At 40.8% G+C, this 17,590-nt stretch overlaps 1 protein-coding gene across 3 annotated transcripts in view; it reads left to right on the forward strand.

The window, feature by feature from the left end:
• COL9A1 (collagen type IX alpha 1 chain) overlaps window positions 1-17,590 on the forward strand; it is a 106,210-nt gene that overhangs the window by 78,481 nt on the left and 10,139 nt on the right. For all 3 annotated transcript variants that reach the window (XM_059083832.2, XM_067011385.1, XM_067011386.1), the window contains 9 exons: window positions 2,323-2,376; window positions 2,989-3,060; window positions 3,568-3,603; window positions 4,299-4,343; window positions 5,900-5,932; window positions 9,041-9,187; window positions 9,405-9,459; window positions 10,914-11,102; window positions 17,128-17,205. In XM_059083832.2, the coding sequence (XP_058939815.2) occupies window positions 2,323-2,376; window positions 2,989-3,060; window positions 3,568-3,603; window positions 4,299-4,343; window positions 5,900-5,932; window positions 9,041-9,187; window positions 9,405-9,459; window positions 10,914-11,102; window positions 17,128-17,205 (709 nt within the window). The remainder of the gene's footprint in view (window positions 1-2,322; window positions 2,377-2,988; window positions 3,061-3,567; window positions 3,604-4,298; window positions 4,344-5,899; window positions 5,933-9,040; window positions 9,188-9,404; window positions 9,460-10,913; window positions 11,103-17,127; window positions 17,206-17,590) is intronic.

Raw genomic sequence — 17,590 nt, forward strand, 5'->3', positions numbered from 1 at the left:
TACCAGGTTAGGGTGAATTGCTCCCTGCAGGATGTATTTAGTTTAACCTGTGTTTTTTTTTAGAGATTACTATTTATATCTCAATTGTTCATGTTCATCTCAGTTACAGGTGAAATTAAAGAACTTAGAGGAAGAATATGCATGTTTTTAGAACACATAGAAATCATAAGAATGGCCATGAGAAAATCTTGCCCTAACTTTTTTTTGTTTTGGTAGCTGTTTGGTCATTGTGAAAATAAAACATTACCTTTTTGCACAGTGGGATGATTTCTATAGAAATACCTAAGTTCAGAATAGCCAAGGATTTATAAGCTAGATGTGAAATAAAAATGAGGACCCACACGCTGTCTATTTGTGCAGGGACAGAAAAGTGAATGCCCGTAATTTCACACATCCCTCCCCTGGTCCTACGTGTGTTTCACACATCCCTCCCCTGGTCCTACGTGTGTTGCCCTGTCATGGCTCATAGGTCAGCAGAGCAGACTGCCTAGACTGGGTTCTGAGCTGTTTGTAGGTATTGCCAAGGGCTGCCGGGGCTTGGAAAAGACTTCTGAGCTGAATAAGAAGAGCTCATGAAAGACAGAGAAAATAAGATTCCAGCAGAGAAAATCTTTGTCTTTGACTGAAAAGATAATCTCTCCAAAAGTAAATGAAAGGTTATACAGTCCTTTATTTTCATTTAGCCTTTTGTTTTGTGGAAGAGGAAAAGAGTATATTAATCATTGTTTTGGATAAGATGGCATAGTGGTTCATTTATTTAGAAATGAATACTTGAGGTTGTATCGAGAACGTTGCCTTCCCTGTCTGACACGATTAATTATGCTTCCCACCAGTGACTGTTAATCGTTCTGTGAATTAAAGTCATTTTATCTCAATGGCATTTAGGATCTCAGTCAGGATGCAGTTCAGAAATATTTGAAAATGCCAGCAGAGCAGATGTACTGAAGAAAACCTATCTTGAACTTTGAAGTCCTGGGTCATATTAATGGGGTGAAACCCAATCTTTATGTGTAGAGACACATGGAAGAATCTATCGTAAGGGCTGGTTTTCACCTGACTTATCAATATATCCTTCTGACATCCGTCCACATGGGGCACTGCTTCTGGCTTCCAAGCTGCTCACAAGGGTTACATACCAATGTATTATTCAAACTCATGCATTAGAACATTTATATAAAAGTTTTTGAAAAGCATTTAAGAGTATTTTGTTTAAATCACCTGTAAGTCATATGAAACAACTGCCATGAAACTATAGCTAGAGACTTGTAATTTGGCATGCATTTCTCAGTCCTTTAGAGCAACGGAAAATGCAGAAGGTTTATAGATCTTGACATTTGGTTCTTTTTATAGATGAATGAATAACATGTGGGTCAGATCAGGATAATCTTATCAGAAGCACTTATAAATACTAAACATTAATATGAAGTTGTCATGCCATTTTAAAGAAAAACAAACTCAAAAGACTATTTTGTGTTCACCATCCAGGAAATGTGATTATTTATCCAGCAACCTCAGTGTTCAGCTTAGTTGAAGTTGCGTTAGAAATGAAACACGCTTTTGTCAGACTGCATAAAAGTGTGTGAAATTCTCAGAGAAAGAAATCGAAGAGTTCATGGTGTTTCCTTTTCTCAAAGGGCTTAGGGTTTTCAAATAAAAAAATTGATATTGGCTCACAAAATGAAATGAGGGTGTTGCTTTTGGTGTCCAAAGTCTGTTTAATCTCTTAAGACATGTTTAGAACGAGTAGAACAAAGAATTTTTCAGAAACTTTATAAATTTCTACTACTTATGCCTTTTTGAAGTTATAGTAGTAATTTGAAGGCGAACATCTCTTCAAAAAAAAGTCCTGTGTCTTTTTCACTCTTTCGAGGTTCAAGATCATTTGCCAGATACTGCTTTAAAATGTACTGTAGACCTGAAATTTACTCTGTGTTTTACACATTTATGCGGAATTCAAAATTTTACTGTACCTATACCTCAAGAACATGTAGTCTAAATGAGAGGATAAAGCATGTACACAAATCACCATCATCTAATTTGGATGGTGAAGTAGATGCTGAAAATTCCTAATTGCCATGTCTTGTAGACAAACAGTCTGTATTCACCACAAACAGCATTAGCACTGTGAGAACTCGGGATGAACACTGACGAGGCTGCAGGAATTTAATATAAAGGTCTCTGCCTTCAGTTGAAGATGGGGAGAATACTTTGGTGACCTTTATATTTAAACAAAAACCTAGGTAGCGTGTTACTTCATTGAAATAGCGATGAAACATTCGCATTTCGGCCAACTGGTTGACCATCATGTTTCTGTGTTTCTAGGGCGGCAGAGGTGAAGGAGGACCAGTAGGACCCCCAGGACTACCAGGTAAACTGGTAAGTACGAGTTCTAGTCCCTGGCAGTTTATTTGCTTCATACGAAACACAATAAATTTTTTAGAAGAAGCAAGGAGAGAAAAATAACTTACAAAAGGTGATTGCATCATCCTTACTTGATTTCTATTCCTATGTGAATGTGTGAAAGTGTAAATGAAGAATTTCAAATTAAATCTAGGAGACCCTTAAAGGGTATTTTAATCAGTGGGGTTTGCAGCATTTATTTGAAAACTGGGAGAGGTACAAAGTGCTACATTTGGCTCCTGGTTGTTCTTGGACTTGGAGAGCAAGTGCGTGAATGCCGCCTTTTACTTCTCCAGCCGTGCTTGTGTACACAGCCAGCGAGGTGGGGACTCAGCTCAAAGAGCCCACTGTCGGGAAGGGGGGGGCTAGCCCTGGAACTGAGGACCTCAGAGGTGGGATGGAGTCGGGGGGGGGGCACTGGCTCTCTTCTCCTGGGAGTTGGGAGAGTGACAAATTTGAGAAGCAGAGTTAAACCAACACAGCACATGTATTCTAGACAGGGGTCCACACACCCAAGGTTGCGTCTGGCTTATGTGCTTTCAGTGTTGCGGTAGCAGTGGTTCTGGGGACTCTGTGTTTGTCTTTCAGGGTTCTCTCGGCAGCCCTGGCCTCCCTGGCTTGCCTGGCCCCCCTGGACTTCCTGGAATGAAAGGTGACAGGGTAAGATACTGAGCCGTCCAGAAAGTTCCTTATTTGGAAGGGTGATTTCTACTATGTTGAGAAACCAAGATTGCTTTTGGCCCCGTGGAGAATTTTTCTAGAAATTACCATAGAGAGCTATCAAAAAAGGTATCTTCAATTACTGAGAGTTGAGATTAGGAAACCAAAAAAATCGATATTAATATAGTAATTTATCAGAAGGGAAAAATAAAAGCTGAGTAAAGTAAAAATTTCAGCTGTAATCACACATCCTATTTAGTTCTAAACTTCCAGTCCTGGATGTCACCTTTTACATGGATGTGCTCAGAGGACACTTCAGGTTGCCAGTGATTTTCTTCAGACAATTGTCAGTTTCTCCAGGTCTGACCCGACTTTTGCTAGGTGGTGAGGCGATGGGATTAGTCATACCTGTTCCTATTCACCAGCCCAATAAGGGGAGTTGGCTCGTTTGAAATTATATAGTTGAAAACCTCAAAACACTGAAAAAGTATATTTTATTCATTACAGGGTGTAGTTGGTGAACCTGGTCCGAAGGGTGAACAGGTAGGTGCCATGTGTGGAACGCAGCGCTTAATGTGCATTAATGTGATTTACCAGCAGGGGGCACTGGCTGATCTGCGGTGTGGGTACAATGTGGAGGCTCAGCGTACTTCATAGTGCGTGAAACGCAGGGTTTAATTTGGTCTGTGGCCTCGTCTACCATTTTACTAAGCCGGCGCGAATGATGGCTCTGCCTTCAAGAATACACATTGTCCTTCCTTTGAAAAGAATGGCCCCGTCTCTCTTACGCAGCAGATCGGTTTACTCCAGTCTGTTGAGGCCTTCCATAGCCTCATCATAATGTTTTGTTTTTTCTTTACCAAGACCTTAGCAAATAAACAATGCATGTGAATTAGAGTTAGTCCTTGCCCTGGTGGTTTTTGTTTGTTTGTTTGTTTGTTTTTTGTTTTCTCAACTGTAAGAGCCCTTTTTAAGTATTACCTAATTATAAAATTGCTGGATATAGTCATTAATCCTTAACTTTAGCAGAAACTCAACTTCACCTTCTGGCTCTTCTCTGGGCTGTTTTCTGGGTTGGACAAGCGCCTGACAGCTGGATAGGCAAACCACTGAGATCGTGTCGTCTTTCTGCATGATCTTGGGAGCACTGCAGGGACTTCTGAATGCTTCTCAGTGTTGACGGGTTACAATTGAGCCAAGGAACTAAGAATTTTAAAAATGTGACTTTTAATTTTTAGGGTGCCTCTGGTGAAGAGGGAGAACTGGGAGAGAGGGGTGAACTCGTAAGACACATTTTTTTTTTTTTTCTGGTTATTGATGGAGACTCACTGATTTTTGAACTGTATTAGAAACATACATACTTTTTCTTTTCTCTGACCTTGCTATCCTTGCTGACTTCTTTAAAGGTAACATAAGCTAAAACACAACCCCCGAGAATCGCACCCAAGATCAAGTAAAGTGGAGGGGAAACACGCCAGCATTGATAGATGTGGCCTTAAGTGTTGGCAGGACAAAGCGTTCCCTTTGGAGGGCATGTTTTCTTGAGGTTTTCCGCCTAGACATTCAAGGTGATTCTTACATGCCTGTAGACAAGTCTATGAATAGTACCCATCATGGAGACAAAATTAAAGCTTTGTTATAGTTTGTATTATAGATTATTGTAGTTATAGAGAGTTGAGGCTCCCAAGTTCGACCGTGGGTATTCTCCACGGCCTTTTGGAGTCTAAGACCCGCCAAAGAAGTGATCCCAACTCCAGGGGCGTCCTCTGCCAAATCTCCAGGGAGGCGGGGAGGAGGAGAGCAAGTCATCGCCCCCACAGCGCTCGCTGCTGGGTCTGCTGGTCCATCCTTCTGGTTACGACACGATCGAACAGGACCTCGTGTGGAAACTTACGCTTGGTCCTTTGGGGTGTGTGTGTGTGTGTGTGTGTGTGTGATGGAATTCTCAGAAAATAGTTTCAGAGAGCTTTTAGTACAGGAGAAAATGCTGCTAGTGTTTTACTCAGAGTTTTAGGATTTCAGTTAACATCTGAATGAGGCAAAGCTTCCTAACTGTTAAGTAAATTAGAAAAAGGGTGACTTCAATTTTATTTTCTGTTGGAACTGTTCAATTTATAAGCTAAGAGGATGTTTTCGTTTTTAATTGATTTCTTTTTAAATTTTTGTTTATTTCTTTTTGGCCACACTGCGCAGCTTGCGGGATCTTAGCTCCCCTACAAGGGATCGAACCCGCGCCCTCTGCATTGGAAGCGCGGAGTCTTAACCACTGGACCCTCAGGGAGGTCCTTAAGGGGATGTTTTAAGTCATCCTGTTTTGTAGCAGACATGCACTGACGTGCTAAGATGAGCTGAATTCATACCTAGAACTAGTGGTGGGAGATAGTCAAGGTTTTTTTTTTTAAGCAGAAGAGCATGCGTATTTGGTTTGATAGACTTTTGGGAATGAATTTAAAAATATTGTTAGAGTTTCAGAAATGAAGTCATCTGGTTTAAATGTCTATTATGTTTTATACCAGCATGCTAACTTAATGTCTTTTGACTTGCACATTTCCGTTCTCCACACCTAGCATTTTAAATCTGAATGCAGCCTTGGAGAGCTGTGATTCAACCCTGTTATTTAACAGACAAGTTAGCCAAAGGCTGGGAGGTTACAAAATTTACACTGGGTCCTGAAGTCAAGTAGCGGAACTGGGACCAGTATCCAAATTGTGAATCTGATTTTTTTCTGTGGTGTCATAGTTCTTCTGTTCATGGTTTTCTATTGAGTTTGGCAGCATGATAACCTTTTTGGAATTTTTAGTAAACATTGTTCTAATATAATTTTGTTTTATTGATTTAGGGAGATATAGGATTACCTGGCCCAAAGGGATCTGTAAGTATAATGAACAGTAACGGTATAAAAAATAAAAATATGAATAAAGCTATAGAAAATGCAATGCTCTGCTTTATGAAATCATTCTAGAAAATTCAATTCTAAAAGGACTTACCTTTAAGGAAATTAACATCTAAATTTATTCTTTAAGTAGTGGATTAGTCCAAAGAAAAAACCTCACAACAGTGTAAATAGATCTGCCTTTTGACCTAATCACTCTAAAGGAAGTCTTTCTTTTTTTTCATATTAAAGTGGCTCACTGAATATACGTCATAATTTCTTCCACAAATGATTTATTTTATAAGAACCGACCTGTGCATTGCAGTGACAAGAACATAAGTGAATTTCATCGTCAGTCATAGCATTGCAAATATTTCAGTAATTTTCTTAATCTTCTGTGTGTTCTCGTTGGGGAAGTAAGATATAGGCACGATACCTAAGAAAATACAGATAATTATTAGAGCGAGAAAATAACCATCTCATTCAATTTATCATTTTACAGAAACTAAACTGATGCCCTTAGAGATTAGATGTATTCAGACTTATAGAATCGATTAATAGCAAATCTAGAATGGCTTGCTAATTTGAAAGGAACGCACATATAATAAAATAAGAAATTTAAGATAATACAAGCAGAAAGGAGGAAGCTCAGACGTCAATCTCAAGTGCATCTATCACCAGTTTCCATTCATCTCCAAGTTTTCTTGTTACTGGAATCCCCTCCCCTGACTTCTCTCTGTCCTGGTCCAATGTGTTATCCTCTTGACAGCCAGTGTCATCTAGATGAAAAGATGAAGCCCACTCTCTATTCCTCCTCTGCTTAAAACCCTTTAAGAATAACTTTTTTTTTTTTTTTTTTTAAAGAATAACATTTTATAGAATAATTCAGCCTCTTGGCAAATGTATGCAAAGCTTTCGATGAAGTGATCAGAGCCTCACCAGCCTCATCTCCAGCCTCTCTGGGACGTCATCTGTCTGTGGTTCTTTTTACTTGGCATATGCTGTTTAATGCCTTGTACTCTTCTCCTAGTTCAGGACACTCTTTCTCTTTCCTTAGAATAGTACCTCCTACCTAAGCTTTTAGCCCCATCCTCAGCTCAGCTTTCTCCGGGAGGACCCACCCAGCCCTGGTTACAGTGCCCTGCCCTGGACTCTTCGCACAACACTGAGATGGAAATTATTACATTATATTGTCTTACCTGTTTACATACTGCCTCTAGACACCACGTGACAGTCTCAAGCTTCAAATAACATCTTTATGCCTAAGAGTCTTTGACAGAAATCGTTCAGGACTGAGAACAATGTAAAGAGTGAACCTTGATAGAATTTGACAGTGGAAATCCTCCTTCACTGTCTAGAACTAATCAGTAACGTTCAAAGGTGAGAATTCAAGTTATAAAAGAAAAAAGTGGATGAACAATGCAGGTGTGCAAATGAGTTAATTTCATTTAAATTTGGATATAATACTAGGAATTAGCTCTTGATCCATCACCTCCCTTCCTACCCCTGTCTTTCCTGACATTACCCAAGCAAGAAAGATGAAATTGAAGTGCACCGTCCCAGAATCAGGGGAAAGAGTTACTAAGAGAAGAGCTTTTCCTTTTCTCAGTGATTTCAGCGAGACAAAGCTGGTTAGTGGGTGAGGTCTGCACCCTGGTTTCTACATCAGCGTATGCCTCCTCAAGTGAGGAATTCTTTCCCCAAGACCCAGGGCCCTTGTGACGTCCTGGCCACGTTGGCCCTTGATCTCGTCATCAAAAATGCCCTGCTCCTTGTTCTAGCAAAAATTCAGATGTTGCCAGCAAGGTAATACACTCTGATTTGGCCTCCTTTGTTTTCCACCAGCTCTTTAGTGCATTCTGAATTCATTTTGGCTTCTAGTTCCGGGGTTTTTTTTCCAAGTTGCTGTGGTCTTGCATACCAGTCACCCGGACAGTTCCCTAGCCTTCGTTCCATAGCACATCCTTAGCTTTCCCCCTTGACCCTGACTCTGGAAATCTTTTAAGCCATAATTTCTTCATAGAGGCAACTTCGACAGGTTGACTAAGAGGAGTATCAATTTTTTTTTTGTATAAAGCACACTCCGTGAGCTTTCTTCAGATGTGTCTGGTGAAAGCCTTGCTTTATCACCTTTATTTCTTCAGTTTAAAACATTTGAGCTTTTGAGCAAGTTGGCTTTTCCTGGATAAATGTTGCACATGAAAAAGAAGCAGGATTGAGCTGCTTGATGAACATTCAGATCTTGAGCAGTGGTGTTCCCTCAACGTCTCCTGTGCTTTTCTCTTCTCGTTTTTATTTTGAAAACAACAGTCCACTGAAACTACTTTGCCACAAATTCCACCAGAGGTAGTTTAAGAAAAAGTGAATTAATTTAGTCTCTCTTCAAAGCAGTTTTTGTAGATGAGGACTTTTATAGATGCTTTTAGTGGTCTGCTTTCAGAAGAAAAATGTAATTGGTATCTGCTTTTGCGCTAAGGAAATAATTGGTTTATTTTTAACATCCTTAATGTTTAGATTTTTAACTTCCTCAATACTTAGATAAACTATGGACTCACTCTTTTTGTTCTGGCATTTTAATTGCATTGATTTAGTTTTATGTTAGTATTTTATAATTCCTGGATACATCTGGCTTCTTCAGACTCTCCAAAGAATGTTATAAAGGCTAAATAACTTACGTTCTTGGAAATATCTTTGTTTTATGCTTTCTATATTGGTGATATAGAATGTGCCATGTCTTGTGAACTCAGTGACCTTTCTGTGGCCAGCAAAGGTTAACACGTTTTATTAAAAATTAACGTGCTCTTAGAAGTGACTTAAAGTGTGAAGAATGTGGTTTTAAAATATATTATTCCCATTAACATTTTGAAATAATAACTATACCCCAAAGAAAGATCTTCAAAACATTTACTTGAGCTGGAATTCTAAGAGATTGGAGAGCTGCTGTGTGGCATTACGTGTGTTTACCTTTAGGCTTTGTAAGCTCTGAGCAAACACGTCTTGGGAGACAGCGTAAGTAAACCCACAGTTTCACGGCAGCGCTTGTATCAACATGAAGCAGACGCATTCCTTGTGTCTAGCCTGGACTTACGGTGTGCCCTTGTGTTCCAGGCAGGTAAACCCGGGGAGCCTGGCTTGAGGGGACCCGAAGGGAGCCGGGGGCTTCCTGGGGAGGAAGGGCCACGAGGACCACCTGGCCCGCGAGGCGTGCAGGGAGAACAGGGCGCCACCGGCCTGCCTGGGATCCAGGGCCCCCCCGTGAGTGCTGGGCAGCCCCTGGGGTTCCCCTTTGGAGACTGCATCCCAGGGCAGGGAGCGCGTGGGGGGTAGGACCAGACCTCAGCTCCTCGGCAGCGTGGGGCCAGCTCTTCTGGTTCCAGCCACCTGGTTCCTTGCCCAGCCTGTCGGTTTCCCATTGAACAATGTCCCCTTTGTGGTTCCGTGTACAAACTGGCTTTTGTCTTTTCTGTCCCAGGGCAGAGCACCAACCGATCAGCACATTAAGCAGGTTTGCATGAGAGTCATACAAGGTAAATAAATCATCGCCACTTGACGTTTTGTGTGCTTTAAAGGCGGGGCATTTTGAATAATAGTAATTTCACGTCTGTTTTATACAATTTGTCACCATGTGCAATAGCTTATAGCCTCAAGGAAAAATATTAACTTTCTGGGCTCGCCTGGATTTTTTTTTTCTTTTCTTTTTTTTGCCAATGGGGTTAATTTACAAGAAAGCATGCACGTACACACACACACACACACACACACACACACACGCAGATACAGACACTTTCCCCCCCCCCCTTTGGAACACAAATTCTCAGGCTCTTTCCTCTCTTAATATCCTACCACTTGGTGTGTACCTGGCACTGACCTAGGCTCTCTCTATAGATTATATGAGAAGTAACTGGCAGACTTCTGCCCATAAGAAGCCTATGGAGATTGCTATTTATTATTTGATTCTGGGTGGAACCAATTCTGTCATGAAGAAACACTCATCTTTTGTATGTTCAGGAGATAGTAGAATTTGTCTGGTAGAAATCATAGAGTTTTTCAGAATGAAATGGTCCCCTCTATGTTTGAAAACCAATATCACAGACATCTTATCTTGAAAGGATATTTCCGTTTTAAACATTAAGTGTTGAGAAAATTATGACTTTATGTTAACTCTTACTTAAATAAGGCCAACTTAGGATACCTGCATTTGAACAATTTAAAAATCTTGTTGAGAAATGTGTTTCCAATTCATTTTCTCCTTCACACCCTAAATTAAAAAAAAATTACACTAAAATATTTCCCCTATTTTAATGGGAAAATGTTCTTGTTCTCCATGGTTTTAGTGGATGTTTCTTAATCTATTTAATGCTTCCTGAAAGAGCCTACACACTTATGAATTTTTAAGACAGGCAGTGACCATTCCTAAGAAGCAGGCTTTCTTTAATGTCAGGTGTCTCTTCCAAGCATGAAAAAACTTTTGAGAAGGAGAATTAATAGAAAGTCATGAATCCTCAGAGTATTTCATATTACTTAATATCGTCAAGCTAAAAACATGAGCCTAGGTCTCAAATGGTATCTCAGTACTAATTCTGGACAGTGTCCTTGCCTTTGAGAAGCTTCTGGATGTCCACTTCTTCCTGTGTTGAGAAGCTCACTTTCTTTTCGTCCTGGGTTTTCAGGTAACCAGCCAGGTTCAGGTGACACACTCATCTCTTTGGACACCATTCAGCCCTGAAGTTTAAGGTCTTTTATCCGCTTGTCTCAGAGCAGCAGGGCCAGATCCATCCAGGAACGGTTGAACAAAGCAGCACCAGTGAAACTTCCTGGCAGAAAGCCCGCGGAAAATGACCCAGCTTTATTCAGGCCTCACCAGCAGTTTTGAAGCTCTGGTGACACGTTTAGAAAAAAGGCGCTTGAAATAGTTCCTTTTTCATTCGAGTCACTTTCATATTTCCGACTTCCCTGGACTGTTGTGTTTATTATCTTTCAGAGCATTTTGCTGAGATGGCTGCAAGTCTCAAGCGTCCAGACTCCGGAGCCTCGGGCCTCCCCGGGCGGCCTGGCCCCCCTGGTGCCCCGGGCCCCCCTGGAGAGAACGGTTTCCCAGGCCAGATGGGACTTCGAGGCCTCCCAGGCATGAAGGGCCCCCCAGGGGCTCTTGGTTTGAGGGGAGCAAAAGGTAAGACATTTTGTCCACGTGGAACTAGGAACACACACTGGCTTTTTGCAGATGAATTCACTTGTCCTAAAGTGCTAGGTGTCTATGAGACAAGAAGATGGGTGGTTCTCTTTTACTGTGGTGACGGTAAAGATGAGGAAACTATCGTTTGATATTTTCTTGACCTTGGTGTGTGACGACAGTAGACCCAATACCGGAATTAAGGTCCCTTGACTTTTGGTACTGATCTTTTACAGTTACACTGCTTTAATCATAGTTCAAGATAAACTTTACAGGATCTGGTAAAGGATCTTTAAAGTTTTGGTTTCGGTTTTTTGTGTGTAGAGCTCTTCTAAGATGACAACTGGCCCTTGAATGTTATCTGTTACTTCAAGTAACAAAATTTGTTAGCAGGACATCAGAAAAATCACAGCATGAGTCAAAGCCGCCTCCCTCTTCTTTTAAAGAGTGACACTGGATATCAGTTTTGCTGGTTTTTTTTTGGCTCTGAGGTACACGTTTATTCCTTATTTAACATGTGAGAGGGTGTGAGGGAGTTTGTTTCTTCTCCTTTTATTTAAAGCAAGTTAAGCCCTGGAAACCAGTATTTTGTAGGAAAGCAGGATTGTGAGTGTGTTAGGTGTTCTGCAGGATTTGCAGAAGGGCTGGCCGCCTCTGATGGTGTTTGCTAGATGAGGTGAGTATGTCAGCATGGGGGCCAGTGGGCCTGGGATAATCGACAGAAGGGACTAAAAGTGCAGAGTTTCTGCATCATGATGAATGACTGACAGCTCTCTGGGGGAACTTCAGGAAAACGTGGCATCAAAAACAAGAGAGGGGCTTTTGTCTTTTTGGCAGTGGTGCTCCAATTAGGGATAAATATTATGGTGCTAATGGTCAGAGGTCAAGCAAGATGCCTTTCGGGATCTGTAGATGAATGGCTGATGTGTTTGGCTCATGTCACCCTCAGCTGGAACAGTGTTGTTAATTACTTTTTTTTTTTGGCATGTGCAGAGCTGTGTGTTTAAAAAAAAAAAAAACAACAAGAGCCCTAATTGAGGCCTCCTGTAAACCTGGCACGATTTCCATGTTCTTGGAGGTTGGACAAAATCATATGGAGAGAGTTCCGAGTTCACCTTAAAGAGAACTGGACCTCTTCTCTGAAAGAACCCCTTAGCCATTCATTCATCTTGGTCCTGCTTTGAGCTTGCGTTCAGGAATCCATAGTGGAGGTGCTCTCCCTGTGGTCAGGCCCCGTTCGCTCTGTAAACCATTCTAGGGAGCTCCGTGCTGTGGGCGGACTGCTGGCCGAGCTTGCCCTGTTGCGCCCCAGCCCACGGATGACTCCTCTGCCTTGGTGAGTTCACTAAAGTGAACTGAAGTACAGCGGTTCCAAAAGAGGGGTACCTGCAGCATCAGCATTACCAGAGACCCCCTGAGTCAGCAACTCTGGAGAGGGACCCGCAGTGGAAATGTACAAGTTACCCTACAGGCAAGGTCCCGCCTTCCCAGGGAAGGACCACCGCGTAGGGCTAAAGCGGATCACAGCCCTGTTTTCTCCGCCCAAAAGGAAGTCTCCGTATTTGGGGCCGATCTTAACCTTGAGTTAGTAAGAGCCCATTCCTGAAGTCCCATCTTATTTCCTAAGACAGGAAAATGTCTGCGTACTTGCTCCACCAGCAGAGCCTGCTGAGGGCTGCCTTCTCCAGCCTGGGCTCCACGCGGGACTGACCCAAGGAGTTTTAAAAGCTGCTCATGTCTGGGTCCCGTGCCCAGAGATTTTGATTGACTGGGTCTAGGCCCCAGGCTTTGAAAATATTCCCCAGTTTATCTGAACAAGCAGTCAGGGCTGAGAAGCTCTGGAAACAAAGGTGACATGATCTGGACATGTTCTGGGAAGCTGGGAATTGCAGTGTGGAATTGTGTCTGGGTTGCGCTGGGTTGACTCCAGCAGTGAACCTTATTTTGAAGGGAAGAAAAATACATTTCTATACTTGGAACCTGGGAAATGTCTCTGGCGCTAAGTTCATTCATCAAGCAGAGTTCGATGTTACAAGGGACTTCCTCCTGTTTTTTTCTGCGGTGTTTATGACATAGCCTATAATCCAGAAGTGAGGTAGTTCTTCTCTTTTTTCTAAAGAACTTTCTCTCCCCGCCCTCCTCCATACCTTTCTTGGCATTGGGTTCCTTTAAAGCAGCATCTCCTCTGAGTTCTACTTCTTAAGATTTGGGGTGTGGGCAGAAAGGAATAATCAGATTTTCTATTTCAGTTGATGCTGTCATACATTTGGAGATGTATGGTTTTAGGTAATTGGACTTGACCTTTCTTGTCCACCACATACATTAGTAAAAGGTAGTAAAACAAATTTTCCTTGAGAATAAACACTCCACCATTTGAAACTTAACTGTTCCACCAATCAGAGAAGAGACGTGTTTCATTGTCACCTGTTGCTTTTTTGTTTTCCTGCTTAACAAAGAAGGGATGGTGGTGGAAGTCTTGGTTTGCCATAGAGTTGCTTTGAGGGTCTTTTTCCAGAGAAATTCCTAGGTAGATAAGTTTTCTTAAAACAAATAAGTTTTACTAAAGCTTTTAACAGTTCAGGCTATGTCTTAATCAAACCACTGTTTTCTTCCTAAAAAGTTACTTTGAAAAACACAGTGGAACATTTTTAACAGGAGCTAGTAGAAAAAAGCCTCAGACGGTACTGAAAGCTTCCATCATGTTTGTGTATTTTTTGGTTTTCACCGACATGATTTGCACACACTTACACAAACGCATTAGAGCTGTGTGTTCATTTCGTGTGATGCTTGAGCAGAAACACGGAAGGCACCTGACTGGCCCTGGGTCCACTTTACTTAGGATTAAGTCAGTCTTTCATGTCATAAATACTCTTTTAAAATGTTCATGGTTTGTTAATTTTAAGTCCCTTTGAGGAAGGCTGTGTGTATTTTTAGATCTTTTAGTGGGGGGGTCAAGCAGACGTGTCCCAGTGTTAACGAAGGCTTGGGAAAGTACACCGGGCGTATCAGAGACTCACCTTTTCCAGTGTTAATCTGCTCTCCTGTAGGTGGAGCATCAGTTATAGCTTCCAAACAGATGAGATCGATAGCAGTTTTGGAGCAATGAGAATTCCTCTAGTTTCCCCAGCTCTGTTCGTAAAGAGCTATTTTTTTGATTCAAACTGCCTATTCCCTTCATACCTTATCCAAAGCTTATTTTACAAGCTTTTTATATGTCTTTTCTGACAATAGGCTCACAAAGGTGGACTTTCGTTCCCTGAGCCAGGTTCCTTATGTCTGGAAGGAAGGCGTGACCAGTGTTTGAAAAAGTAGATTAACCCCGGGGGTAGCAGAGCCGACACACGACGGCTGCTGCAGGTTGCAGTGTGGCTCTGTCCCGGGGCTCGTCTAAAACGTGTTCTCCCGTGACCGATCACCAAAAACCAGTTTCAAAGCTAAGACAGGGGTCATTTTTTTTTTTTTAAATTTGGAGAAAATGTTATTCTGTGTATCATACAGTGCTGTTTAGTATTGTCACCATGCTGTCTGTATTCCCTTTATTCTGCAGTGTCCAAATATGCTGGCAATCCCATCCAATGAATTTTTACTTTCAGATCTTGTATTTTTCAGTTCTAGAATTTACCATTTTTTCCCTGAAGAGTTTTCATATCTCTCCGGAAATTTCACATCACTTCGCCCATTATTTCCATCTTTTCCTATAAGTTTGGTAACATATATTGATATAGAAAACAGTCCTTTTAAAGAGACCGTGGTCTTATTCCTTGCAGACAACATTTTGAAGTTGGTGCGGCTTCATGCTAGAGCGTACTTAGCTGTCACTATCGCTGTGAAAGTTGCATTTTAATTCATAATCTTCATCTCGTGTCTTCAGAAAATGTGGCACATTCTCACTGCCAGCCTCAAAAATTACCAGATGACATATTTAAATTGCTAAGTTAACAAGAGGGCTTAAGCTGTTCGTTTTAAAAATGCTAATTGTCATATCTTCCTAACACAGTAAGGCCATATTGCCGATGAGGTGTAAGAAACAAGTAGTTTATGTATGAGTTCAAGCTGAGCTGTACATCCTTTCACGGTACTTGTAAAATTTAAATTGTTTTCAAAATGTAGTTGATTCACCACAAAAATGTTCACACAAGGACATTCACAGCTAAAGTTAAAGTATGGTAACTTTTAAACATTCATGTCACAATTAGAGATTTCTGACTATTTGACAAATGCACAGATGGTTGTACAGATATTCTTCCTATTTTTGTTGTGCACTTTTGACTTTGCTTTTTAAATTGTGACAAACCTGTCGGTATTCAGTGAGGTTGGAGCGAATATTTGGAAAAAGGGATTATGTATAGAATTTGTTGCAAGATGCTATTGCATCTTGTAACAATGTAGTAAAATATTAATATACTACTATACTAATGGGATAGTAGAACTGGTCTTGTACTAGGAGCAGCATAGGTCATTTAGGACCAGCTAACTAAGGTATTAGGTCGTCTTGTTAATGAGGCCAAGTTTCTAAGTTTGGTCTCTGCAGGGCCACGGTAATTCATGTAACTTTGTTCTGTGGCCGCTGAATCCCTGAATTCAATCAACTGTCTTGCAAACACACATGGTTGGTTGCAATCCGAAGTACATTCCCTATAAATAATGAGAAGTGAAATGGAGGCACTGATGACAACACACTTTAAATTTTGAAACTTCATTAATTTATTTTTGGTGATACTAAATTTACGTTGTTCAAGAAATTAAAATGTCTAAAAAGATATTTAGTGAAGAGTGTCTCTCCCACCCCTGTCTCCCATCTGTCTGGTTTCCTTTATCCTTCTCATTAGGGAATCGCTATTACTAGTTTCCTACATACCCTTACCAGTGATGCTGTAAAGGATCTATGAATATATTTATTTTCCCTACATCCTTTTAGCAACAAATCATGCTGTCCTTTAGTAAGTGATCTGGGCCTTGCTTTTTGCACTTAACAATGTCTTGGGGATCATTTCAAAGACCTTCCTGGTTCTTCTTCACCTGTGCATGGTATTCTGCTCTGTGGAAGTAGCATAGTGTACTTAACCCTTTAATGGATATTTAGATTGTTTTCGGTCTTCTGTTCAATTGTTTTTTCATGTTGGATTTGCATATTTCTGATGAAACTTATTCCTAGTTATTTAGTAAGTTAGTTGCTATTACAAATGGGATCTGTTTTCATGTTGGATCTGCATGTTTCTGATCAAACTTATTTTCCTAGTTATTTGATCATTTAGTTGCTATTACAAGTGGGATCTTTGTTCACTACATCTTATCACTGATGGTTGTTTGTATATATGAAAATGATTGATTGCCATGTATTTTGTACCTTGCTACTTTACTGAATCCTCTTATTGCTTTTAGTAGATTTTGAGTTGATTTTCTAGGGTTTAAGATAAGCAGTCATATCATCTGAAACTAGGGATGGCTCAAACCAAATAATAAATAATAATGATAAAGTGGGCACCTTTGTAATGTTCTGACTATAGTGAAGCTGCTCTTTGTGTTTCTTGTTAAGCTTTGTGCCAGCTTCAGGGCTGAGACGGATACACCTTATGTTAAGGAAATAGCCTGAGTCTTACTTTATTGACTGTTGTTATCAGGGATGCATGTTTAATTGTCAAATATCTTTCCAGAATCTACAGATGTGATCATTTGATTTTTTTCCCCTTTCGATCTCTTAATATAATTAACTTGATTTCTTAAAACATTTTTTATTTAAAAAAATTTTTTTTAATTAAAAAAATTTTTTTTTAACATCTTTATTTGAGTATAACTGTTTTACAATAGTGTGTTAGTTTCTCCTTTACAACAAAGTGAATCAGTTATACATATACATATGTTCCGGTTAACTTGATTTTTGCCTTGCCACATACTTACTATGACCTACATTGTGGCAACTTCCTACTTTTTGGTTTCTGAATGTAGGCTTTGCTTTAAGTTTAAAAATATGGAACTTTATTTTTATAGACATATAGAAAAATAACATTTCTCTAATGAAACGCAGGTGACATGGGGGAAAGAGGTGATCGTGGCCCCCCAGGAAGAGGTCCCAAAGGTTTGCCCGGGACTTCAGGTCTCCCAGGTAAGAATGACCAGGATGAGGTGGGAACTTGGTAGCCGGTGGGTGGTCTGAATTGGATCACATTTTAAAGAATTGCTCTTTGTTTACCTTTGCTTATCATGTGATGTGCGATAATGGCTGGTGTCGGTCTTTCAGGACCAACTTTAATGAAGAGTTAAACAGTCTATAAATCACGTCTGTATTCTTTGAGAGAAAATACATGCCAGGGCTTGAAATATTACTTTCTTGAATAAATACTTTAAAAAATAGTGTCAGGGCTTCCCCGGTGGCGCAGTGGTTGAGAGTCCGCCTGCCGATGCAAGGGACACGGGTTCGTGCCCCGGTCCGGGAGGATCCCACGTGCCGCGGAGCGGCTGGGCCCGTGAGCCATGGCCGCTGCGCCTGC

Source organism: Kogia breviceps, chromosome 13 (assembly GCF_026419965.1).
Source record: "Kogia breviceps isolate mKogBre1 chromosome 13, mKogBre1 haplotype 1, whole genome shotgun sequence".
Classification (NCBI taxonomy): domain Eukaryota; kingdom Metazoa; phylum Chordata; class Mammalia; order Artiodactyla; family Physeteridae; genus Kogia; species Kogia breviceps.